General features: G+C 48.4%; 1 protein-coding gene across 1 annotated transcript in view; it reads left to right on the top strand.

Annotated features, from left to right (window-relative positions):
- The window catches only part of GALNT12 (polypeptide N-acetylgalactosaminyltransferase 12), a 548792-nt gene that overhangs the window by 343601 nt on the left and 178040 nt on the right, over window positions 1–27151 (top strand). Inside the window, exon 6 of the mRNA XM_069620610.1 lies at window positions 3530–3706. Within this exon, the coding sequence (XP_069476711.1) occupies window positions 3530–3706 (177 nt within the window). The remainder of the gene's footprint in view (window positions 1–3529; window positions 3707–27151) is intronic.

Raw genomic sequence — 27151 nt, 5'->3', positions numbered from 1 at the left:
GATAATTCCATGAATCAGGCTCTTAAGTGTCCATATTGATGCTTCACTCTCTATGAATAAGCAAGTCTGCGCTATTGTCTCTGCCTCTACCCATAGCACTAAACTCATCAACGCTATTAAACCGTTCGTAACTAAGGACAACTTTGTATCAATAGTCAGAGCCACCATAGGGTCCAAGCTTGATTATTGTAATGCGCTACTAGCTGGCACCTCCTCTATAAACATAAATAGACTCCAAATCACCCAAAAACAAACTCAATCAGGGCAGCTTTAAGCATACCAAAAAGAGACCACATTTCACAAGCGAGAATATCTGTTCACTGGCTCCCAGTGAAAGACCGTATCACATTCAAAATTCTTACAACCGCACACAAATGCATAAACCTTACTGCACCACCCTACCTCTCAGATACACTATCTAGATCCACCTCATCCAGGCCCACTAGAACTTGCTACTCCAACCAACTCACCATCTCTCGCATTAACGGAGCCAAAGCAGGAGGGATAGGCTTCCCATATTTAGCACATAATCTCTGGAATGCGCTCCCCACTGCCCTCAGAGCTGAAAGTTTCCTCCTTGCCTTTCGAAAAAAACCTCAAAACTGCTCTTTTCAACTAACCACTTCTACCCCTCCTTTTGCCTCTTCCTCCTCTTTACTCTCTCAGAAGTACAAAAGGTTCTATTTATATAGCACAAAATGTATTACTGTCTGCTTTTCTATGTAACTAAGCTATGATCATTCAATGTAACAAGCGCCATAATGCTCTTGGGCTGATGCGTGCTCTAGAAATGTGAATAAATAAATAAGCAGTAGGAAGGCTGGTGCGAGCAGCAGGGAACTTTGTAGAAAACGTCAAGACGTTGAGGTCTGCAGATAGAGGTGGTCTATGGAAGCGTGACGTAGGAGCTGGGGCTCTGTGTAATAGACCAACTTTTGTGAAGGGAGCCGTGCAGAGAGGCTGCCCCTTTTCCTTTTGGTCAAGATGCTCGTTCCTCGGTGTAAGGAGGTCCCCACAGGAGTGCCTAAGGGGCAGGAGCTGGAACCCTGATATCACAAGCAGAAGGCGGTACGATCCAGGCTGCTGGGAAAGATGTGAATGCGACCAGTAATTTTCTAACAAGTAAGAAACCTGATGCGCAAGCGTTTAAACTCTTTCATTCTGAAGGAATACTTGGTATCGGTGTGGTCCCGTGTTTGAGGAGGCAAAACCAAAGAGTTGATGGCTGGAAGGTTTTGAATTAATGTTAACCTCTGGCATTCCTCTGGGCAACCCTCCAGGCCATCGTTCTTCGCCTGCCTGAGGAAGCACGTTTTTGAAGGTCTCCGGTATGAACCATTGTTATATAGTGAATTACCCGGAATACTTTGTATCGGAGTGGTCATGTGTTGAATGAAAAACGTTTACGAAAGTCTGAGGGCTTGGCTCTACAATTAAAGCAAATTGAAACATTATTTACGGGTTGACTTGAAAGTGTGTTATGAGTGCAACCCACCTTTATTGAATACCGAACTGAATGAAAACTTTACCAATAAACAGAACTGTTACATCATGAGTTCAGAAAGGAATGATACTTTAAAACCAATGTATGTTGAACTTTAAAGTGAAAAACTATCGTATGCTGAATCCTACAAAATCAACTTTGAAATCATTTGAACTTTAACATGGAAACTAAATGAAACTTTAAATACAAGTGGAACCATTGTATGCTGCATTTTGATAAGCAATACAACTTTTATCTTGAACCAAAGAAAGGCAGATGGAATACTAAATTGTGTGGAAACTACATGTGAGAGAAATATACTTTAAAAGCGGAATTTATTGAAACCTTGAAGCTTAAATCTAACACAGTCAAGAAATGTACATGAAAACGAACACTTCAAGAAGCGCATTTGTGTTAAAGGACCCTAAAAGATCAAGGATATTTTTGTGATACTGAAACTGAGTCTTGGGGAAGTGAATTCTGAGATCAGAAGTATTTACAGACTTGAGGACGGACCCTTAATGTTCTTTTGTGTTTGGAACTGTGTGACTTGGAACTTGAGGAAGAGAACCCAGACAGCTGGTTAAAATTGTTGTCACCTTGAACTTAAGAAAGGTAACTTTAAGACTTTTTACTGGAACTATTTTATACTTGGGGAAGGGAGCTGAAAGGAAGTTGCCAGCTGGAAGAGGCTCGGAACTTTGTTGGACACTGTTTCTTTTGGTTGCGGACATCCCTACACATTGTATAGATTAGTTGTGAGGGCAAGCCTCGGTTTGGGACACAGATTCTTCAGTTGAACTCGTTGACTCATTTTCCTTAGTTGTATTTAGGTAGGGAAATCCCACCTTAGCACCGGGCAAGTTAGGCCTTTTTCCATTATGACATTTAAGTTAAAAAAGAAATTCGGAATCTGTTGTCCGTCTTGCTTCATGATTCCTTCATAGCATATATTGTATGCTAAATATTAGTCAAACTAGAACTATCCATTCATGGTGATAAACTGGGGTTGTGCAGACAGGCAGTATTTCATGGGAATATATGAGAATACATTATCTGCTGAATGTTAGTCCAACTAGGACTATTTAGATATGTCCAGACACTGTAACCCTCACAGGCTTTATACTGTGAACGTTGTACACTCATTAGAACCGATGCTGCAGTAATTTGGGCCTTTGTCAGTTCACCTTGACTACTCATCAGTTTTTTAAATTCCTACTTTCGATTCATTTACTGGTAGAGGTCTTCGTCTTTATAACTGTATAAAAAACATTTAGAATAAAAAAACATTTTGCCATGACTTTATAGGGGTGGAATTGAACCAACTGACCCTGGTCCTATTTGATGGATGGGTTTCCAAGATGTGCATTCGATCCGTGGGAATGATGATCACCTGAGTACCAGGCTGCTTGAAAACTATGAGTCTGTGTGTTGAGAACATGGCACCCTAGTGAAATAATAGTGTCTAGCATGGCTGTATCGGCCGTGCATTGGAGTTAAATTAGGGCCACAATAGAGGTGATTTTTGTTGGTGAGATAGCAGTTTCTTTCAGCTGGTAACAAAGAGCAATATGCACATGTGTCTCCCAAACACAATAAAATAGTAAACTTGTCACAGGGCACACAGCTAACCATGAAAATGCCTTTTTTTCGATAACATCCGCTCACAGACACATCTACCTCACTTTGGGCACTGTTTGAATAAAAGTTTTCAAAAGAGCACAATTTATAGACAAACGGCTAGTGCTTTGGAACTGGAAATCAAGCAGAGCATTCAATGGAAGAGTTAGGGACACTTGTAGCCATGGAAAGGGCGACAGTAAAACTGATGCATGGGCACATTAAATGTGCAGATATCTGGAACTCTACTCGAACTAATCTTCTGGTTGAAATGTAAAAGGCCTATATTACAATATATACATGTCTTGTTAAATATACATATTGCTAATGTAATTTAGATTAAGAAAGGTTTTTTGGGGGAAAAGATTCTCTTCAACTTTTTGGCTGACAAAAATCTTTTATTAACTTGAAATTCCTTCTCTTTAGATTTGGCAGTGTGGTGGAAGTCTTGAGGTACATCCCTGTTCTCATGTGGGCCATGTGTTTCCTAAGCAAGCACCATACTCACGGAGCAAAGCTCTGGCTAATAGTGTTCGTGCTGCAGAAGTATGGATGGATGACTACAAAGAGCTTTACTACCATCGAAATCCACATGCTCGCAAGGTGACTTCTCTCTTTTTTATTAACATTTAGTTGAGGTTTTAAAATTGTCTTTCTCTATGATAATGCAAATAAAAATAGTTAAAACATATATGCTGTTTCTTGTTTAGGTCTGCCTTCTGAGGGTGGAGCTTGATGATCAGAATGTGAAGTTGAGCCGTTTGGTAGTCTGTGCTTATTCGAGTTTGCGTGCAATGTTGGCAGCAGCTGTCCATCTGCTGCTTCCTCAATGTGTGTCTGCCAAACAAAGTGCCTCCTGGAGTTCTCACCCTAAAGCCAATGCATGGACTTGCCAGTTTATATTAATTACATTGTGGTACTATGAAGTGTTTCATTCTGTATTCTTACTGCTTCTAAACCCTGTAAGAACAGCTGTAGTTTTACCTCATTTAATGGTACTCGATTCATCGATCTGAGGTGGGTAACGGCCTAAGTCGGTTCTGCCAGTGATACGAACTTTGGAAGTGCAGGTCAGTCCCGTGTGAGAGTCCAGCTTTGAGGTTGTGAGCCATCCACTCAGATATACAGAGGCCAACACCAAGTCAACTGAGCAATCTGCTGCATTCTGGTTTCCTCCAGTTCACTAGTCGCTACCTTTCCCAATTCAGCTATTAGCAAAGCCATTTTCTTCTGTCATGCTGGTCATCCTGTCGCAATCACACAGAAGACTCTGCTCCACCTCCCTCTCAGGAACTTTTCTTTTTTTTCTTTCCCCGGAGGAATAACCTTATACTTACACAGCACACACTAGTTATTTTTCTCCTGTCCTCCGACAGGAACTGGCTTGTTTCCGGAGCAGAGCTCTGGAGGGCAGCATTGCGGGATGCTCTGTGCTACTGTCTCCTGCGTTACGCTGGCTGTGTCAGGGTAGGATGTGGGGCTCCCGGGCCTCCTGTGCTTGAGGTTCGGTTGAGCTGGTTGGTGGAGGGGGCCATATTCTCCTGAGGGTGGCTTGGGTCCTGGTTCCGGTCTTTGGCCGCCACAGCCGGCATATGGTTTCCCGCCTTGCAGGCCTGGGGTGCGGGCAGTGCAGGTTTTTTTTGGTGCCTCCGGCACGCAATGATCTGCGACATGGCAGGCCTTCCCTTTCTCCCTCGGGTGTGTTTCTGTTGGAGGGGGCAGGGCTTCTCTGCTTGCCTTTCTCTCCGGTGTCAGGGCCGGCCTCCGAGCCATCTGAAGGTCTGTGGTTGGTGGGTGGTCCGTCGGCAGAGGCGGTGGCGTGCCAGGCTGTGTGGGGGGTGGGCCCTGCTTTCTTGGTGCGAATTCTCCAGTTTTAAACAGGCTTGCCACATACTGCGTTATTTCGGAGCACTGACGCTGTGGTTCATTGATTGGCAAGCATTCTGCAAAGAGTGGACATGTGGGCTCTCCCACTTCTTCTCCGAGTCCAGTGTGGCGTCATGCCAAAGGGAAGAAGCACAGGAAACATGTGGCGATGAAATTCTCCCTGTCCCAAAGGGAAATCAAGTCACTGATGAAACAGGCCATTACAGACTATAAGGTAGCTAGGGGTAAGTGCACACAGGATCCTAGCCCTTCCTCTGCCTCTTCTTGGTGTTATTCTCCTGCTTCAGTGGATTCCTCTTCGGGATCAGGATCCGACGAGGAGGCTGAGGGGAAATATGTGTCTAGAGAGGAGGTGGACGTGGTTATTTCGCAAGTTTAGGAGGCCATGGGATTTTCACATCCTGCATCTGGGGATGGGTCCTCGGATCTCAAGTTGAGATAATACAAACCTACTCCAAAACTGGGCCTTCCCCTGATTTTGGATATCAAGGTGCAAAAATCTTAAGAAAATAGAAGGACCCTTAACATGTGACTATGCCTCGATTTATGGGTCGTCTCTATCCATTGAAGGGAGTGGACGATTTTCTCCCAGACTCCATTGGCATAGACGATATCTTGTCTAGTCTGGTATGCTGCTCTTCCATGGTAGCTGAAGATGCTACTTTTTGCGACCCGGTGGACCTGAGGGCCTACTCCTCCATGAAGAAAGCTCACATGGGGTCCACCTGGCACTACGCCCTAATATCTATGGTTCCCATGGGGCAGAGACTGTACTTGGCGGATTTCGGCTACTGTGCAAGGCGATTGAGGATGATTCAGACTGTGCTCTGATATTGGCTGATACATAAAGGCAGCTGAAGCTTCTGTCTGATCTCTCCTTTGACAGAGTTAGGGGCAATGCCGACGCCATCTGTATTTCTGCGCGCCAGCATCTTCATCTAAGAAAGCCGACACCTCCAAGAAAGCCGTAGCTCTTAAGCTTCCCTTTTTGGGTCCCACGCTTTTTGGAGATTCTCTAGAAGATAGTGCATCAGGTTTTCCGGGCAGATATACATGCAGACTGGTTACAATGGAAACTGGCACCTGAGAGTCGGCACCCTTCGGGGACCTTTCCTAAGAGTCGCGGTTTTGGTGCCAGGCTTCCGTTCTCGTCCCGGGCGTCGGCAGCCTTCAGGTGGTCGCTTGAAACCCAGACAATTACAGTGGTCCGGTCTCCCGCAGTTTCTGCTGGTATGGGAAAGATGTTCCTCTGATTCATGGACTCTCTAGATAGTTCGGGAAGGTTATCAGATGGACATTGTGTCCCCATCTCATCAGTAATCCGGGATCATGAGTACTCTGCCCAGGTATCCGGCCAAGAGCACTGCTATGAGATTGGCCATTACCAAGATTCTGTCCAACGGGGCCTTTGTGCCCATACCATCGGAACAGAGGGGTCTGGTCTTCTACTCACGAGTTATCTTGTTGCCAAAGCCTGGGATGAAGTTTGGGCTGATCTTGGACTTAAAACCGCTCACCACGTTTGTGCGGAGTGTCCACTTTCGGATGGAGACGTTGCAGAAAATCATTCCTCTGGTCAGACGGGGTGATTGGCTGGTCTCCTTGGATCTCCAGGATGCTTACTATCATATCCCGTTCATCCATCCCACTGCCGGGAATACCACTATCAATTCAAAGTCCTTCCCTTTGGATTGAAGTCGGCTCTGAGGGCTTTAACGAAGATGGTCGCTCCGTTGGTGGCCCATTCTCATCTGCAGGGGATCCAGCTATTCCCATATCTGGACTTTTCGCTAATCAAAGCAGATCTCCGCCCTACGGTTTGGTCCCATCTTCTCCGGGTCTGTCTGGCTCTTCAGGAGTGGCGTTTCCTGATAAATTGGAAACAACGGTCTCCGTCCCAGGACTTGGTCTTCATAGGGGCCTGGTTCTGCATCAATAGTGGGCGGTCCTTTTTCCTCAGGCCATGGCTCTCTGTCTTCAGTTTCTCTTGTCCTGTGTTCAACGCCACTGGGCATTGGTGAGAGAGCCCCTGGTGGTGCATGGTCATATTGCGTCTTGTGTGTTTCTGGTCCCCTGGCCCTGTCTCCATCTTCGGCATCTGGTGGTGCATCTTCTTCTGCATTGGTCCCCTGACTGCCAGTCCCTCAGTCATCCGGTTCCTATCTCCAGCAGTCTGAGGTTGGGGATGGGTGGGTGGTTACAGAAGTCTTTCTTGCTAAAGGGTGTGGGATTGGATCCCCCCTCTCCCCCAAGGGTGGTTCTGACAACAGATGCCAGCAGTCAGGACTGGGGGGCCTTCTTGGGGTCCCAGTTGGCGCGAGGAAGGTGGGATCAGGAGGAATTCTGTCACTCCTCAAATTAGAGGGAACTGGCAGCCATTTATCGTGCACTCTAGCACTTTGGTGAAAATCAGTGTTGGTTCGGACCGGCAATTCTTCTGTCATGGCCCATTTCAACAATCGGGGTGGGGTGGGGTTCAGGTTCGGGGTCGGGGATCGAGGGCCTTAAATTCCCTGGCTGGATGCATTGGGTCTTGGCAAAGAGGCATTTGTTGTTCCTGGAGGCTGTTCACATTCGGGGGGTGGAGAATCAATTGGTGGATCACCTCAGCAGGGTGTTCCTGGACTACCCGGAATTGGTTCTGTGGGACCGGGTTTTTGCAAAGATTTGTCGCCTGTTCGGGACTCTGGTGGTGGATCTGTTTGCATCCCCGTCCTCGGCCAAGGTTCCCATGTTTTGCTCCTGGTTTCCTGTGGAAGAGTTATGAGGGGTGGATGCTTTGAATATGGAATGGCCTCTGGGTCTTCTTTATGCACCTTGAGGGGGTCAGAGGCAGGGGTTGCCTATGATCCATTGGTCTGTCTGCCTGGCTGCTGAAAGCGAAAGGTTGTTGATCCTGGGGTTTTCTGTTGCAGTATCAGAAACCATTCTTCATTCCAGAAGACCTAGCAAGCTTATGATGGGCATTGGGTCAATTTTCTTCATTGGTGTGAGGGTACTGGGGTTTCTCCTCAGGGTTGTGGTGTCCCAGGGGTGTTACAGTTCTTGCAGGATGGTTTTGAAAAAAGGTTTGGCTGTTGCCACTTTGCGGGCTCATTTGACCGCTTTGAAGACCCCTTTTGAAGGCTCCCGGGTTCCCTTATTGTATTAGGGTCTGGTGGGCCGGTTCCTTAAGAGTCTGGCATCTTCTCAGCCCCCATTGGGTTCCGGTTCTCCTCCTTGGGACCTTCCTCTTGTGTTGCGTTTCCTACAATCAGATGTGTTTGAACCCCTCTGCACTGTGGATGTTAAACGTCTTACGCTTAAGACAGCTTTTTTAGTTGCCATCACTTTGGTGCATCATCTGGGAGAGATTGGGGGCTCTCCTTTGTCGCCCCCCCCTTTTCGTATCCTTCCTGACGGTCTTGTCCGGTGGTGTGATCCTCTGCTTTTGCCTAAAGTGACCTTGAAGTTTCACTTGACACAAGAGGTGCCCTCCTGGCATTTTTCCCTGTCCACCTGGCCCCTAGGGAGATTTAGCACTCCTTGGAAGCGAGAGGAGGGTAGTACTGGAGCATTTGGCCAGGACGGCTGCTTTCAGATGGTCTGATAGCCCTTTGGTTACGTTTGGGGCTCCTGGTGCGGGGAGGAAAGCTTCTGTGGTGTCCATTAGTCGGTGGAATAGATGGCTTACCTGGCGGCTGGTTTTCCTGTTCGCTTGGGTGTGCAGGGTCGGTCTACCAGTGGTATGGCGCCTCCTGGGCAGATGCATAGGGGGTTCCTTTGCAGGAGATTTGCAGGGACGCTACTTGGGCGGATCCCAATACCTTCATTACCCATTATAGGCTGAATGTGAGTCACCCTAGGGAAGGGTTCCTTTGAGGTTGGTGTACTGTCTGTGGCACAGGTTGCAAGTTGTAGGGTTGGATTGCTCAAATAAACTGGGAGTTTATTCCTGTTTCTTGGACCCTTCCTTTTGTTGGCTTGGGTATTCCTCATAGGTGAGTACTGGAACGAGGAAGAGTGACATGGAGGTAATGCTTGGATTACTTACCAGTTATCTTCATTACTCCTACTCTTCCTTGTCACAGTACTGCCGCCCTCTGCACCCTCCTGTGGTATGGACGGGCCCAAGTTGATCCAGGCTTGTTATATATTGGTGTGTGCTGGGTAAGTAGGAGGTTATACCTCCGGGGAAAGAAAAAAAAAGTTCCTGAGAAGGGAGGTGGAGCCTCATAAGTGAGTAATGTGACGAGGAAGAGAGAATAGGACTAGGAGTAATAAAGATTACGGTAAGTAATTGGAGCATTTCATACCACAGATTAGACAATTCTTTACACTATATTTAGCTTTCTTTTCCCTCCTAAATGTTGCACACATGTATGCTGCCATCGTGGGTATCGCACTGGAAACATATGTTTTCTCTTTATGATTGCTCTGAAATATTGCAGAATATTGTCCCCGCCCACAAAAATGTCCCCTCTTTGTTCTGCATCTGCTGGCCAATGCGGTCCACCAACCAGAGCATAAAGGTATTCGATTTTAAAATATGCAGTGATAAATTGATGCTCTCCATTTCAGATTTCACTATAGCCATCCTATTAATTTTTTTCGTGTTAACCATGATGTTAGCTCGCACTGCTGAAAGATGTGTCTATTTTTGTTCACGTCTTGTTGAATGTTTAGAATGAGGTGACAACGGGGGGAACTCAAGGAGGCGCCCAGATAACCTGGCAGTGTCCTCCTTCCTTCCCCCTGGATAAGGGGGAGTAGGAGGGCGAAAGCCCGTGAAATCAGGGCTGCAGTCCGCGAAAAAGAAAGTGGGCGGGATGCCCGCGAAAGGCCAACAAAGGGAAGGGACGAGCCAGGAAATATAAGCCAGCAGGCAGCATCATCTTTCGCTGCATCAGCGCTGGAGGAAGGAGTCCGGGAGCTGTTTTTCTATTCGGCTGTCCTTTTGCTTCAGCTTACTTCTGCGAGCAGGCGGTGCGTGTGCCAGGGTCCGCCGCATGGAAGAAAACCAGCCCGCCAGGAAGAAAGCCAGCACGACAGAAGTCGACACCGATTGAGCAGGCGGTGCGTGTACCACTTGGCCGCCGCCAGGAAGAGAGCCATCTGGATAAGAAGACATCACCAACTTCGGTCAAGCAGACGGTGCATGTGCCAGGAGGATGCCGCCTACGAGAAATCAACTTGCAGGTATCGTGGTGTGGCCGCTGCCGGGAGGAACACCGTCCCACAGAGATTTGCCGGTGAGTGAGGGACAAGGGAAGCTCAGGCCGGTAAACGACTGGGAGCGCCTGTGGTAAAGCCCGGAATCGTGTGAGGGGCTTGCGGGCTGCGACTCCGCCGAAGAGTAGAACAGCTGAAGGGCCCCAGCTGTGATGGCTAAGGAACACACAAGGCCAGTCCAGGAAGGAAGAGGGACCATAGATTGTACGGCGGCTAGGACAGAGCAGCTAACGGGCCGCGGCGGTGATTAATAAAGCGGCAGAGGAACATGCACAGGACCACGTGGAGCAACGGTAGAAAGTCTGACTCCAGATTAGAAGGTTGCGTGTTCAGATCACGTCGGGGTCAAGTGAGTCAGGTTTCACAGTTCCCAAAGAAGGTGGCAAAGGCGAGAGATGGAGACACAATGGGCTGGCACACCAGGAGGAAGCAGGGCAGAAAAAGACCTCAAGCAATTTCTTCAAATAGCAAGGATGGCAGCAGCCAGGCACGGGGCCAACTGGTTACAAAAGGTTGCTGCAAGGTGGAGTAGCTGGACCTTCAATGGACAGGTTGCAGTCCCCATTGTTGTTTCCTGCCTCTACAGAAGAGCTGGCTATGGAGGAGCTGATTACAATGGGAGAGGAGGCACCAGGGGCCAAAAGGAGGTGGACACTGACGGCGAAAGCAAAGAATCAGGCAGCAAACGGAAGCCGCCAAGAAAAGAAAAGAAGTGGGTGAAACAACTGTCGGAGTTAGAAGCATAGGGAAGAAGCAGGGGCCTATTCCCACTCAGCAGCTTCTCCCATAGAAGCTCCAAGGGCTAACAGCAGTGGACCCAGCACGCATGCGGCCATCACAGCGGCGGAGGCACCAGAGGGACCTGCATCCTTGGAACAAGTGAAAGGTATAGTGATGCAGTGCTTGCAAGCATGGGGCAATGGGGTCCATGGGCAAATGCTCTGTGGTGATGTTAATGCTTTTAACCAAGTGGGGAGGAATGCACAATCTGTTCACGAGCAGGGGGATGCTCAGAGGGGGGTGGTCAATGGCCCAGGGGGTGTGCTTTGGGGCCGATACACCGGGGCAAGCGGGTAGCTGGCCCAGGGTACTGCCACAAGGGGAAGTCACGCAGCTACATCCGGTGGCTGCCATGGCGTCCAGTGGTCAGGTGCAAGGGGAGGTGTTGGTGAATTATACCAATTATGGGAGAGTGATGCCAGGGTGTGCACCAATGCGGGCAAAGGGGAACGCATTGGTGTGGCAGATCCCAACACTAATCAAAGAAAGGGTATGGCAGAAGGAGTTTATTGATATTGTCACCTTGCTTGATTTGGAACAAACGGGTCTTGACATGCGCCAAATTTCAGAGAAGGGAGAAGAAAGGATAGGGAGAGGGTGAAGGAGACCATTCACATTTGGTTAGCTGGTTTCCGAATGCTGGCATCCATTATGGTAGAAAAATTCCCAGATGATGCGGGGGCTTTATGGACTTATGAACAATACATTCACAACGCTTACTTAACTTATGGGGGAGATGCATGGCTAAAATATGACAAGTGTTTTCCGTTTAAAAATGCAGATTTGGCCGGCTATGTCATGGGATGAAGTGTAAGTTGCAGGTTTCATTGGGAAGATGGTAGCAGCAAAAGAAGTGGGGGGGAAGTCGCAGGTTGAGAAGCCTTACAACAAGGAGAAATCGACATATGGGGACAGGAGGAGGGGATCCGTTCGTGGGCGCTCTTCCTGGAGTAATAGATCCAGCTATCAGCAGGGAGATCAAGCAACATGCTGGAAATTTGAGCAAGGCTATTACGCTTGCGACAAAATCTGTAAATTCAAACATGCATGCACCAAATGTGCAGGGAGTCATAGCACAACGTCATGTGATGGGTGGAAAAAGAGCACTGGCACAAAGCTGTAGGAGAATACAAAGCGAAATTGACACCTCACTGCCTACACCCATACTCCTTGCCAGAAATGATGCAATTTTTAAACTCTTACCATAACAGTGAAGATGTGAAGCTAATTTGGGAGGGATTTGAGTGGGGGCGATGTAATCCCTTACACTGGTCCGGCAGGCAACAGGGAGGCGGATAACCAAAAGTCAGCACTAAAATTGCCAGAGGTCATGGAACAGAAAATTGCAAAGGAAGTTAGTCTAGGGAGGGTTGCTGGTTCTTTCGCCACACCTTCGAAAACTTCAAGGTATCACCCTTTGGATTGGAGAAAGAGGAAGGGCAGTTTTGACTCATCCAATACCTATCCTTCCCAGAGGGAGAATCAGTGAACCATGGCATTGCAGAGGAAAGCTGTAGGGTGAACTACGCCTCCTTTAAGGATGCAGTCGAGCTGGTGAAGGCCATGGGGAAAGGGGCACTAATGGGGAAAGCAGACATTGAATCCGCCGTCAGGCTATTACCAATCAACAAAAGAAGCTACAGACATGTTGCAGCTCCACAGGTTAATAATTCAAGGTCAATGGGCAGTATTATTACGACAAATGCCTGCCCATGGGTTGCTCTATTTCCTGTGCATTGAGAAATTTAGTACGTTTTTGGAATGCGCACTAAAGGAGAGGGCCGGGGACGGGAAAGTGATGCATTATTTGGATGACCTTCTGTTCATCAGCAGAAAAGGGACAGAGGAATGTGGCGCTTTAATGGACAAGTTCAAGGCATTGACACAGGAGCTGTGGGTTCCCTTAGCAAAAGGAAAGACAGTGGGCCCACTCTCGAGGCTAACATTCTTGGGAATTGAGATTGACTCAGAGGAGGGGAAGACCAGGCTACCAAGAGAGAAAGTGGAGAACCTAAAGGATACTATCGAGGGATTGAGGGGCAGGAACAAGGAGACATTGAGGGAGCTACAGTCTTTGGCAGGAAAACGGAATTTCGCCAGTAGGGTGATCCCAGCGGGCAAGGTGTTCGCCAGGAGCATTGAATTAAAGACAGTGGGGCTGCAACACGCATCCCAACATGTCCGTCTGGGTGCAGAAGTAAAGGAGTAACTGAAGATGTGGGATGGTTTCCTGGATAGGTTTAATGGGGTGTTACTCTGGCGAGAGCAGTGGGCAAGTAGCGAAAGTATGAGGCTTTTTACGGACGCATCAGGCGCTCACAGGTTTGGGGCGATCCTAGGGAAGGACTGGTGTGCGCACGCACGGCCAGCATCATGGCATGAAGAATTTGGGAGGATAGCTCAGGGGCAACACGCTCGCCCTGGAAGCAAGAGGACACGGAGCACTACAGGTTCGATCCCTGGGTCCACGCTTAGAAACCTTGGGGTATTAACTGCGTGATAAATAAGCTATCGTATCATGTCATATCAAGAGGGCGTAACCTGAGACATCACACTGCTGGAGTTGTTTCCCATTGTGGTGGCATTCCAGCTATGGGAGATGTCACTGGCCAATAAAAGTGATCCAGTGGTCAGAAAACCTAGCAGTGGTACAGATCCCAAACCAAGGGACATTTAGCAACTTAAGGGTTTTGTGTTACTCATGGACCTGGCAACATGCTTGCTCACTTTAAACTCGGAAGTGAGGGCGAGACACATACTGGGGGAAAGGAACGTAGCAGCTGACTCTCTCTCGTTTACAGTTGGGAAGGTTTCAGGAGAGCAGACCAGAGGCAAACAAGAGGATTATCCCATTCAAGAGCCAATGGTGGGGCATGATTGGGAAAAGTTGAGCACACTAATCAGCACAGCATTGGCACCAGGCACAGGAAGGTGATGCAAGGCTTGTTGGAAACGATTCCTGACTTTCAGGGTAGATTTTCCTGGCAGAGCACCAGGGAGGATCTTCAGTGCGTGCCGTTATCGGATGGGGTTGGCAGACTCGGAAAACCAGAGCCTGGGTAGCTTACCAACTGGCAGCAATAGCCCACTACTACAAACTGGGAGGGAAGCCTGACCCTGCTAAGGAACATTGTCAGGATGGCTATGAAGGGTTGGACTAAACGCACAGAGAAGAAAGTCGATCCCAGGCGCCCCATAGACATGTTGGAGCTTCACAGGTTAATAGAAATGCTGCCAACGACATGCCAGAGCGAATTGGAGGTGGTACTGTTCACGGCGGCATTCACTTTGGCCTTCTTTGGGGCATTCAGAGTCAGCAAGTTGGTGCCAGAAAATGAGGAGGGCCGGGGTACAGTCTTTTGGAGGCTGGAAGACGTTATGATGGTAGGGGATCGGGCACAGATACACCTAAGAAGGTCTAAGATGGACCAAAAAAGGAAGGGGAGAACAATCACACCCTACTGCATTAAGGAAAGCTCATGCTGTCCAGTAGCTGGTCTAGCTGCATACCCAAAAGTAAGACATCCTGCAGGAGCAGGTGCGCCTCTCTTTTTGTACAGGGACGTCCCTCAGCAGGTATCAGTTCAAGAGTGTGATGGATATGGCATTAAAGGACATGGGAGTAACAGGGGGTTTTCGGGACCCACTCGTTCAGAATTGGGGCAGCCACATAAGCAGCAGGGGTGGGCATGAGGCCAGAAGCAATTATGGAAATAGGGGGATGGAAGTCTAACTGTTTTAAGAGATATATAAGACTAGACAAAATGTGATGTTAATATGGCACGTTCTCATCTCCTCTCAAAAATCAATAGCCGTAAGGCGGAAGCGGTCCATTTGGGTGGTGTCATTCCTTCGTGACAAGCGCAATGGATAAATGGACCCCAGAGAGAGGGAGGATGACAAGTGAGTTGCAGATCTGGTGGCATGGGGTGCCAGGGATGAGATGGGGACAGCTGGAAGGGCATGTGCAAAGGCTGTTGAGGGTACATCCCAAGCCCAATGTGTTAATGATTCTTCTGGGTGGAAACTACCTCACAAGCCTGGGCAGAGGGGCGCTAATGAGGGAAATGATGGACCCCCTTCAGAAGTTGGCTTCCGGTTTAGGAAACACCGAGATCATTTGGAGAGGAGTTGAATGTCATTCAGCCAGGGAAAAATCAAGAAGGAAGTTGAACAGGGCAATGGCCAAGTTCTGCAGGGGCAGAGGTTTCACCTAGGTCAGGCACAGCTTGGTCAACCTAAAGTCTACAGAGTATTATGAGAAGGATGGCATGCATCTGTCTATAGTGGGCATGGATTTGTTTTTCTGGAACATATTCACCAAGCTGCTGGAACTATGAGCCATGGATGGGGGGAGCCACGGATGGGCATGGACCCATTAGTGGTGTGGCAGTGTTTTAGCGACCAGTGACACTGTAGATACTACAAATGAGCCGTGGGAAAGCGAGAGGTGTTTTTTCACTCCTCTCGTGAACATCGCTCCTCTGAGGCCTAGCAGCAAGGGCGCTGGAGGTATCTAAGAGGGCTCGGCTTCACCCAGCAAGAACGGCACTCCTCCAGCCTAGGATCCCTTGCAGGTTGCGCGCAGACAATAACGGTTGGGGGAGCTTTGTCCTACAGTGGACTTGGTTGGAAAATGCGGTAAGCAATGTTGAGATGGAGCAGTCGGTTGGTCGCCGCACCTGGAGAACAATTTAACAAAGTTTGGTTTTGCAGGGATGACAAACATGTAGTGTTTTGTAATGTGATAATAAACCTGCAGCCTTTTTATGCCAACAAAGGAACAAATATCTCCATCTGCCCTTTTTTCTGGAATAAGGGGATGTAAAGGTAGCGAATGGAAAGAGCGATGCCGTCTCCTACAAATGTCACACGTTTACAGTCTGTGTGCAAATTGCTGATGCTCAAAAGCCGCTAGGGTCATTTGCACACAGCCTTAAACTTGTCACATTTGCAGGAGATGTATACATCTGTCAAATCGCAGTTGCTCTTTTTGGACAAGGGCGATTTCGAAATAGGCTGCAATGTCAGGTGCGCGCCCAAATCGCCCTCGTGCCAAATGAGCGGCGCCAGCACCGAAAAGGGGTGCTGCGGCCACAGTGTTGAGCCTAGATGGACTATGTCAAAAGGGAGCGCCCCGCCAAAAGCGTCCCTTCACATAAAGTATATGATCTAGCGATGCCACCATCTAGTGGCCTAAAGGACTACTTGTCTTAGTTTCGAAGTGGATTACGAGACGTTTGCAAAGAACAGAAACACCAGTGTCGTCGTCGCAACGATCAATAGGGTCATTGCCCAGTCCAAACACACTTCTCTGCCTGCATTTGTACACTGCCTCCTCTCTTCTCCGTTACTCTCTTCCTTTCATGTTTTAATTTAGGTTATCTGCCCCTTCCCCCCCCAAACGTCGCTGTGCTTTGAGGTGAGTTTAGTACATGACAAATTCTGCCCCAACCCTGTCAGACCTAGGTAAGTATGCCAGCAGTGCTGCTGCCCTACAGTCTTTATCACCGACCTGATATGTGACACTCTGCGTCAACCATGCCAGCCTTTCTGAGAGAAGTGGCATGTAACTGACTCTTCACCAGCCCTGTCGGCCGTTCAGGTACATCCTGACGTGCCATTTGCATTTTCAAGGCAATGTTTTTCCTACAGATTGGTCTAGCTCTAGTTTTTGTTTGCACAGGAAAAAATACATTGAAGTGGTCACACTGACAGCAGAGTTCACTGGCAGCAGATCCTTGGGCCCCTCTCCACCACTTGTGTCAAATTATGAAACCTATGGACTTGACCTATGTTAGAAGAATTGATGTAGTCAAACTGTGTGAGACAACACAACACTAATCTGCTTGTTATTAGGTTACCCACTTTTTGGCATATGTCTGTACTACACACGTTGGTAGTGTGACTGAGCAGCCAGGCCTATCTCACGAGTGGTAAATGTGAGCTGTAGAGCTTACAAATGAAATTCGTAAATCCTAGTAGCCAAGTAACACTTACACTCAATGTTTCTGTCATACATAGTTATTTATTTATTTAACATCAATTTTTAAATAAGCATTCTTTAAAAAGGCAATTCATGTAACACTGTGAATACACTTTAAAATTACTTTTCAGAATCATGAGAAGTTAGTGGACACTCTGAACATGCTTCTTACACAATTCCTACACCCTGAGGGGACTTAATTCACAAGGACAGTAATGGCAGTTATATATCACACTAGTTATACTTTGCAGATTCTGAGGTTGCAGAAAGGAAAGGGTTTAGGAAGGAAAGGGTTAAACAGGTTCTCAGTGATTGTGAGCCCCCAAAGAGAGAGGTCCTGTGAGGTGGCCCTGTCAACCTGGCCAAATGTTTGGGACCATAGTGACTTTTTTTTTGTGTGCAAACTATCTTTATTACATTTTAGAACAGTTTAAGAACAATCTTCCAACATTAGCCTCCCCCACCCTCCCTCTGAGGCGACAACTTCTTCATTCTTGATCCTGTTTCTTCTCTGGTTAACACTTCAAGCTCATTGCAGTTCTTATAGTCTCAGGTGCTGTGGGCACCACATCACTCTAAAATCATCTTTGAGAAAAGACATTATTTCCCCCCAGTCGGCAGCGAAGTTCTGTGCTTTATTGTCCATGGCATACATTGCCCATTCCAAAGCCACAAATTCCCAGGTCTTCAGATCTTCCTAAGCCAGTCCTGCATCTTGGGGCTTTCATGGGACTTCCACCTCTGGGCTATTAACATCATAGCCGCCAAGGTTAGCATCAGCCTTGCTTTCTCCCTCGCCCTAGGTTCTCCCCCTCCCATCGCCCCTCTTAAGCCTAGCAGGATTTGTAACAGTGTTCTTCCATCACCGGGGCCAAAGGCCTGTTGCTCAGCCTCCTGTATCTCCCTTCAAAACGGTTCAATCTTTGGGCATTCCCACCAAATATGCTCCGCTGTGCCCACCCGCCCACAGCCCCTCCAGAACACCTCCGGGGACCCAGGTACATCCGATGAAGACGGGCCGGCGTGTATTGCCAACCGACCAATATCTTAAACCAGGCCTCTTGCAGTTGGGTAGCCTTAGCTAATTTGGGTATTTTCCTCCACAACCTCTTCCATTCTTCCTCGCTAATTTCCCTCCCCAGGGCTCGTTCCCATTTCTGCATGTACCCCCACTGACCCTCGGGTCTCCCGCTGCTTAGAATCTTATAAATATTAGAAATCAGACCCTTCGCCTCATCATTAGATAATAGAAAGCTTTCAAATTTCGTTGGCTCTCTAGTAGCCACCTTCCTGTTCACCAGGTGTAAGACCCAATGCCTTATTTGAGCATACCTTAGTCGTTCCCCTTCCTTTATGGCATATTCCCGTTTACACTCCTAAAGGACATCAATTCCCCCCCACGGAACATGTCACACAGCTTTTTACAACCTCCATCCTGCCAGTGCTGAAAGGCCCCTTTCTCCAACCCCGGTGTGAAATCCCGGTTGCCAAAAATAGGTGTAAAAGGAGAAGGAATTGTCATAACTCCCAAGGAACCCACCATTTTATCCCAAATATCCGCCATAAGCCTGTTTATAGAGCTCTCGTATAGAAGATTGGTTCTATGGGATTTAGGTAGCCATAAAACTTCATCCAGGTTGCAGTGCGCAACTGCCCTATCCATCCTCACCCACAACTTATTCTGGGTCCTGTCCTCACTCCTTAACCATTCCCTGATGACCCGCAGCTGCGCCGCTTCATAGTACCGCTTAAAGTTAGGTAGCGCCAGCCCCCCCCTCACTCCTCGGTGCTGTCAGCAAACGACTGCCTACCCTGGCATTTTTACCTTCCCATAAGAAATCTCTAGTCAGCGTACCCAATTCCCTAAAAAAGCTGGGTGGTATCGGCTGCAGGATTGCTTCGAATAAATATAACAATCGCGGAAGTGTAACCATCTTGATTGCTGCAATACAGCCCAACCAGGACACCCTAAGACATCTCTGAAAATCTCCTTTAATTTCCTTTTAGAAGTGGAGGGTAATTGGCCATGTACCAACCCGCCAGGTTCGCTGTGATTCTGACTCCAAAATATCAAACCCCTCCCCCTCCCCCTCCCCCGGGCTCCACTTAAAGGGAGTATCTATCTTCCGTCTATCACGCTCCCCCACCCGAAGCGGTAAGTTCAAAATTTCAGATTTATTCACGTTGATCTTTAGTCCTGAGACTTCCCCGAATGGTTCCAACAGCGCTACACTAGCCTGAATTGAATTACTCAGTGCCATCAGGGTGAGCAACATATCATCCGCGAAAGCTGCTACTTTCTGTTGTTCACCTCCGAAGGGTATGCCCTGTATTCCCTTGTCCTCCCTTATTGCTTGCAAGAGAGGCTCCAAATAAATTGCATAAAGTAGAGGGGACAGTGGGCAACCTTGCTTTGTGCCCCTCTGCAGTCTTACCAGCCGTGATACTGTCCCACTCACTATTAATCTAATGGATGGGGTTTGAAAATTGGCTCTGACCATGGTTAAGAACTCCTCTCCAAAATGCATTTTCCACATCACTCCAAACATAAAAAGGGCCACTCCACGCGGTCAAAAGCTTTTTCCGCATCTAGTGCTAAAAGGATTGCGGGAGTGCCCACTCTCTGCACTTTTTCTACTAGGTGTGCCACTCGCCTAATATTGTCCGGCGTTTGCCTGCCCCTTACGAAACCTGCCTGGTCTGGGTGTATCAGGGACGGAGTTGGATTTCCAATCTAGTGGCCAAGATTTTTGTAAATATCTTGGCGTCGATATTTATTTATCAGCGCAATAGGCCTATAGGATGTAATTTACTCCGGGTCCTTGTTGGGCTTGAGTAGAAGATTTACCTTTGCTTCCTCCATAGAGGAGGCGATTCTACCTGTCTGCCGAAATGTGTTAGAGTGAAGTCAAATGTGGGGGCAGTTGTGTAACAAACATTTTATAAAAGGCAGCAGAGTAGCCATCAGGGCCCGGAGCTTTATTTTCCGGGAGAGCTCTAATCACCCTTCGCACCTCTTCCTCAGAGATTTATTGATTGAGGGCCTCACGTGTCTCCCTCCCAATGGTCTGCAGCTGCACCCTTTCTAAAACCTGCTCCTGCAGACTACCCTGCAGATTCTGTGATGCGTAAAGGGAGTCGAAATATCCTGCCAAAGCTTCCTGTAATTCCCCCGCTCAAGTCACCCTTTCCCCATGACTCTTTTTCAATCCTGTGATCGCGTTCCTCGTCCTTGTCCCCCTGAGTAGCCGGGCCAATAATTCCCCCGCCTTGTTTGCCTTTGCATAATATTTCTGGCGCACCGCGAGTAGGGCTCCCTCTGCTTTTTTAGTTCGGAGAAGTTCCCGCTGCCCCACTGCCCTTCTGTATTCCCTCACATTCGACCTGGATGGGGTCAGACCTGCTTTCTCCCTAGCTACCTCCACCTCCGTCTTGAGCTGCGTTTCTAGTGCCCTAATTTTTTAGTGCGTTGTGCTGCTGCTGCTATTAGTTCCCCCCTGAGGGTGGCCTTGAATGCATCCCATCGCACCTCTTCCCCTGTGTCCCCTTTCCTGTTGATAGCAAAGAAAATCTGAATCTTCTCCTCCATTTCACTCCTAATCACCGGATCCCTCAGTAGAGAGCTCGTGTACTTCCATCCCCATACCCTCCTTTCCCTTCTACCCAATTCAAGAGTGACGGAAACTGTTTTATGATCCGCTATCCCCATCGGACCAGTGCTTACGTCCCGGATCCGACCCACCAATCCGGCAGAAACCCAAATATAATCAATTCTAGATTGTGATCCATCAACTTCCGAGAAAAAGGTGTATCCGTCCTCTCCCCCCTTGAGCTCCCGCCAGGCGTCCTTCAATCCCATATTCCCAATCCTATCCTTCAATCCTGCCGCCATTACCGCCCCCCTCCCCGTGCCTGACCCCCCCATCCTATCTCACTCTCTGTCCCAGGCTATATTAAGGTCTCCCATAAAGACTATCTGCCCCCAAGCATGGTCCTCTAATAACCTCAGCACTCGCAGTAAGAACTGCTCTTGCCCCGAGTTTGGTGCGTACACCACTGCAATAGTGTAGGGAATTTCCTGAAACTTCCCCTTTGCCACAATATACCTCCCCTCTTTATCCTGTAGGACCTCACAAACTCTGAAATCAACCATATTCTTAATAGCCAGGGCTACCCCCCTTGTTTTGCTATGGCTGGAGGCATGCATAATTTGGTCGAACCCCCGCAATTTCAGCCGGCCCTGATCCCTGCGGAGGAGGTGAGTTTCTTGTAGCCCCATGATATCCGGGCCTTCTTTTCTTGCAAATTGCTCCAGTTTTTTCCTCTTAAGGGGGGTATTCAACCCCCTTACATTATGAGTTAGCCACTTGAACGGACCACACTCATGGAATGTTCTGCATCTGGTGTCCCTGCCCTTCCGCCCTCTCCTTTACGTCTTGCCTCGTCGCCCCTGTCTCTTCGTCGTCCTCCTCCCCCTCCCCCCCCAGCCCCCACTGGAAGAACAATGCTACCCACCACTCCTCCATTCCTATCCCGGGCTTCACCGCCCTTACTGCTCCCAAAATGGTTGCTCTCCACCGACCCCAAAGCTTCAATTCCCCTTTTTAAAGGCCCACCACCCCTTTTACCACCGTTGTACATCAGAGGTCGCCTTGGGTCTCCATTGTTCCTTCTCTGACCCTCCCTTGTCGAACAAATCTGCTCTCCTTAGCTCCTCTTCTCCTTTCCTCTCCGACTGTTATCCACTCCCAGGGTCTTGGCCTAGGTCGACTGGACATTCCCTGCATGGGCGAGCCTGTGGGGGCCTCCTCCAGCTCTATTTTAAGTATTTCTGCCCCTTCCTGCAACGTGGTGATATGCTTCTGGCTTCCTTCCCACTCAAAGATCAGACCAAAAGGAAAGGTCCATTTATATTGAATGTCCTTCTCCTTAAGTGCTGTTGGCACTGTGCCCATTTGTCGCCTCTTTACAAGCGTGCTGCTTGCCAAGTCTTGGTACAACACTATCTGCTGCCCCTTGAACATAATTGGCTCACTCTTTCTTGGCGCTCGCAGGACCGATTCTTTCTGGGCATATCTGGTGAAGGCCGCCAGAACATCTCTAGGCCTTGATGTTTGACCCTTAGGCAATTTCCCCACTCTGTGGGCGCGGTCTAGTTCAACCTTATCCGGGTGCTCTTCTGCGAGGATACCAGCAAAAACTCTGTGGAGTACTGCTTTTAGATCCTTATCTGGCACTGATTCTGGTAACATTTTAACCCTAATATTGGTTCTTCGGGATCTATTTTCGATATCCTCCATCTGAATTTCAAGATTTCGAGTTGCTACATCCAGTCGCTCAATAGCTTCACTGTTGGCCGTAGTTTCCCTGTCCACTTCTTGGAGGCCCTTCTCCAGAAGGTCAGCTCTCTCACCGAGTTGCCTCATTTCTTGTCTTATCCCCCCTAGGGCTTCGTTTAAGTCAGAGCGCATGAGTTGAAACTGCTCCTGAAAAGTTTTGGCCAGATTTGTTTGCAGGGCCTGTAGCTCCCCCAAGAAGTCCTGTCTTAACATTGGGGTAGACTCCATGGTGCCTCCCTGGGCAATGCCTTCTCCTGTCTCTTCTCGGTTTCCGCTTGCACCGGCTTTCATAGTTTGGACGGGGCACATAGCGTGGAGGGTGCCCGAGCGGTCCCCAGTGGCCTGAGCCAGCTTTCCCCCTTTCACTTTGGCTTTAGACGACATGGTCCACCGCTCCCCCCCTCTTGACACCGTCCCATTCCTCACCGGGTGTTTGCATGAACAATCCGCTGCCCCTCAAATCTCGTAACTGCTTCTTAGTGTTCCTTTTGCCCTCTTTCCAGGTCGGGTAGTTAAAGGCAAGTTATATATTATTATTATTATTTATACCATCAGCCTGCCCCGTTCAGTAAGCGGCCAAAACACAACAACCAATATTTGTTGTACCTTATATCCTCTTTGCGGTGCCTCATGAACTACCAGGCCTATTACCGGCATAGGGTCTCGGGGGTCCGCCGCCACCTTTGTTTCAATAGGGGGGAGATCTGCAGCCCTCGCCCCTTCCCCCGTTCCGCGGTTGCTGTCCACTTTGTACTTCTCTGCGGGGCGCTCCACCCTTTAATTTCTGGTGAGGAGGGTCAAAATTCAGCTTCTTGGCTGCGCCCCCTCCTGCAGGACCACAAGCCACGAGCCGTCAAGTGATCCCTGCCCGGGGCTCACACTAATTCCTCTCTGTGCAGTTGCCGCACCTGCGCTAGTCCTCCTTGGTGCGTCTGCTGATGGGGGAGGGGCTCCCTCGCTCCCCGACGCGTCTCCGTCCGGCAACTTCCCGGGCCTCCTCTGGCACCCGGGCCTCCTCTGGCACCCGGACCTCCCCCGTGCACCGCGGACCCCGCTGCTTACGAGCCCGCGGCTTCAGGGGAGCCGGGGCCGACACTCCACACCTGCGCTGGGGCGGACAGCAGGCGGGGTTCCCCCTCCTTGCTCGGCGGTGCCCCGCAATCTCCTGGGAGAGTGCCGGAGTGCGGGACGCCCGCCCCGCCAAACGCCAGTCGGGCAGAGCGGGTACCTCTCTCTGCCGTTGCCACTAGTCAGGAGAAAAAACTCCCATCACTGCTCCGTAGCCAAGGGCCGCCGCAGCCCGCTCCTGGGTTTCGCCGCCAAAAGGACACCTCACAGCCGCCTCTCACCGCTGCCCCACAGCCTCCCAGATCGCGTGGCCGTGGGGTTCTCCTCCAGCTGAACGGGAGCTTGCTCGTGGGGTGGTGGGCACCACGCGACGGTCAGTCCCTGGAGAGCGCCGTCAGCACGTCTACACTGGGCTGACGGCCATGTTGGAATGCCCACAGTGACTTTTAAATCCCTCTCCTCTAACTTTTTCTATAAAGCAGATCATTCAATTATTAACAGAGTTGCCAAGTCTCTTGCCTGGACACCACTGCTGATGAGCCCAGAGTGCCCTTTCACACACAGTTCTATATTCTCACTGTTTATTTACATGGGTGGGTCTGTAATTGTTTTTGCTAGTTTGTTGCATTGATTGTTTTATTAACGTTTCTATGTTAAGAACCTTGGTATTGGACATTTTATTTCGAAGCCATTGTCCTCAAGCTGTTTAGGTTGCTACGGTTTCCAGCTCACACCCCTTCTGAAGAGGTAGCCTGCCCTCGGCCTGCGTTACCAGAACAGGTGAAGGAGTTATACAAATTGGGCTGTGCCTGTTTAAGCTTTGATTGGGGACACTGCTGGGTTAGTACTAGTGTGTGACTGATGAGGTGGTTTAGCCCTGTCTCATCTCTGCTATCCTGCAAAGCAGTATTGGAGAAGGAAAAAAGACTTGCCTCTAGCGTACATTTCCTAGAAGCTGTATTTTCAGTAGAGACAATCCTGTTCTTCCTGATAATTTTTAAGGGGTGGGCTCTTCAGAAGATTTTCATTTGTTTATATCAAAGGAAATGGAGGGACCCTATAACGTTTCTAGGCTGAATAGTTTGTCACGGGCAGCATGAGTAGGAAGCACAAAGGCTGTAGTTCTCAAGAAGATATATTTTATTTACACAACCAAACAGAAGAAATATTTTAAGGTGAGGAATAGTGAGCAAAAAGGTGGTCTCTTACAAAGCTCCTGGTTTGAGACCGTCCTGGCCCGCTACAGTGTCAAATGGCACACCCGGTCTTTATCTTTGGGTTGGTGGTTTTTAGGGTGCCACAAATCCACTTCCAGAGTGTTTATGGTAATGATCTTCTGGGGCCAACTTGTCATAGGATTTGCAGAATCTTAGGTTCTTTTACAAAAGCCTAAGGTGAGACAGCATTGGATCTTCCTGAACACCAGTCCAATATCCCGGCATTTCTAGGACGGGCTTTGGCAGTTCCATCACTGGAACTTACCTGTTTTGGGTTCTGGGGCTTGAGAAATTCCCCACATTGCTACCCATCATACCCTTCTTGTCCCCTGTCCTTCACCAACCACTGTCTGCCATGCATCGACATGCTCACTGGAACCTCTATAGTGGAGGATGGGTGGGGGCTGTTCTCCTTCACATCCTTAGGGTTTTAAACGTTTTCCCCTCTAGCTTCTCAGTGCTTCTCCCAGATGGTAATGGTTTGCTCCTCCTTCTAGATAATTGTCCCCCTTCAACCACCTTCAGATGGTAAAAATTCTTATTTAACCTCCCCAAGTAATTCTTCCTCCAAACTCCTCAATAATGGGTCCTCTAATGGTTCCTCTAACCTCAAGCACTCTCCTTCCAGATGGTAACAATTCTACTGCAATGTACCTTTCTCCCTCCAACGCTCCCCTCCTAGCTCTCCTCCCGTAGACCTCTCCCGCCAATATCCTTTAAACACCTTCCTCCAGCTCCTTCTCGAACACACTACACCTTTTGACTGAGCAAGCAGGGTTTTATAGACTGCTCTCCCTTCCCTTTGGGTTATGATTAGGGATATGGATTTCACCTGTGTAGTATGAGCTGTGCTGGTCTGATTGGGCCATTTGCTTGTGGTCCGGCGGGCTGAAAGGGGGATGACGAACCTCCATTAAGTACTGTCAGCATCTTGGATTTAAAACTGCCCAAACGCGGAGGTCTCCTTCTCTACCATTTGTTATCCCGTGGACATTGCATGCTTTGAGCTGGGTCCCTCAGTAGTTAAGTCCCAAAAGCCTTTCGTAAGTGTAGGGGTAGCTGTTCGGAGATGGTAACTTTGCAATCTCTGCATCACTGCTGGGGTAACACTTTTTCTTTTGGTCCCTCTAGCAGAGAATGGATGCAACTTTAATTCTATTCCATTCATGGGTAAAATGCAACTTTGTATGTGTGGCACTCCCGTGATCTGTGCTAGAATAACTCATGCTTTCTAATTTTTACTTCTCAGCGGGGCCAATGAAAGACATGCTCCACAGTGAATTCAGAATGTTGAACAATTATTTGCCTTAAGGGAAAGGCAACAATTCTTACCCTGGGTTTTTGGGTCTGGCTAAGGAATTGGCTGAATTGTCCAGGAGTCCCAATGCTAGGTGTGAAGGATCACGAAGCAAGACACAGACAACAGATTCAAAGTTCAAACAAAAAGGTTTTATTAAGTTATATGCCAGGGTGGTGGAAGGCCTAATTTACCCTATGCTAATTTAAGGTGTACTCCTTTAGATTAAGATGGGGGAGACCTGTGTGACTGACAAGCTGTAGGCAGTCAGGAGAATGGGCACACACCTTACTGTGCAACATGCACTGTTTCGAGAGTGCGGGATCATTTCTACAGATGGAGAATAAAAGCAATTTACACCAAGGGATTTATTAGTTCTATTAAAGGGTGGAGTTTACACCATCAGGTATATAATTAAATAAATGCAGCTGTATTTCATACAGACTTGGCACCAATGGATAAATAAATAAGGCAAGTTAATCTTGCAGCATGAGTAACTTAATGTATTGTAAAATAACCGAGGGTCCAGGTGTTGGTGAATTAAATATATATATAAATATATAACTATAAATCGATTAACCTGATACAGGTGCTAAATTACCACGTTGGAATACAATCGACAATGCATTTTGGATATTCTCACAGAATACACAGCACCAACCACCACTAATTGTTCCCAAATGTTGTAAATTGAACGCGAAGCCTTTGACTCAATATGTAAAAACCTAGAAGCAACCGTTGTAGCTGCAGTCTACCGTACGGACACAAAGACACACAACAGAGTGAAATCCCCACGAGAGACACGGACAAATCAATCAGTCTCCTTTCTCTCTCTCCCACTCTCTTAAACAGAGTTAGCCACCAATATGATACAGGAAACACTATCTCAAAAGTTAATGTAAGGCAGCCTAGATATAAATGAAGTATCTCTACTTCCTAACAAAGCAGACAAAACACCTGTCGGTTTCCTTTTTTCTCTCAAAATGATACCACTGCTCATGAAAGCGGTGTAAGGCACACCAGTAACCTATGGGACTAATTTCACAATGAGCATGAACTGCTCTCACAGTAGACCCTCCTCCCTCACAAAACTTCCCACTCCTACCTCACCATAAATAACGGGAAAACTGGTACGAAATGGGTCGGTTCTGCAACCTCTGACAGGAATAATCATGTGGGGTTAGCTGCAATTGCCGCCCGAGGCCGGCTACTCCTCTTGTCCGCCCTTGCGTCGCTCCTCCAGGGCAGGGAGAGGCCGATTCC

This window comes from Ambystoma mexicanum, chromosome 5q, assembly GCF_040938575.1.
Source record: "Ambystoma mexicanum isolate Mex_15411 chromosome 5q, UKY_AmexF1_1, whole genome shotgun sequence".
NCBI classification, from domain to species: domain Eukaryota; kingdom Metazoa; phylum Chordata; class Amphibia; order Caudata; family Ambystomatidae; genus Ambystoma; species Ambystoma mexicanum.
This window is presented reverse-complemented; position numbering and strand designations above follow the sequence as displayed.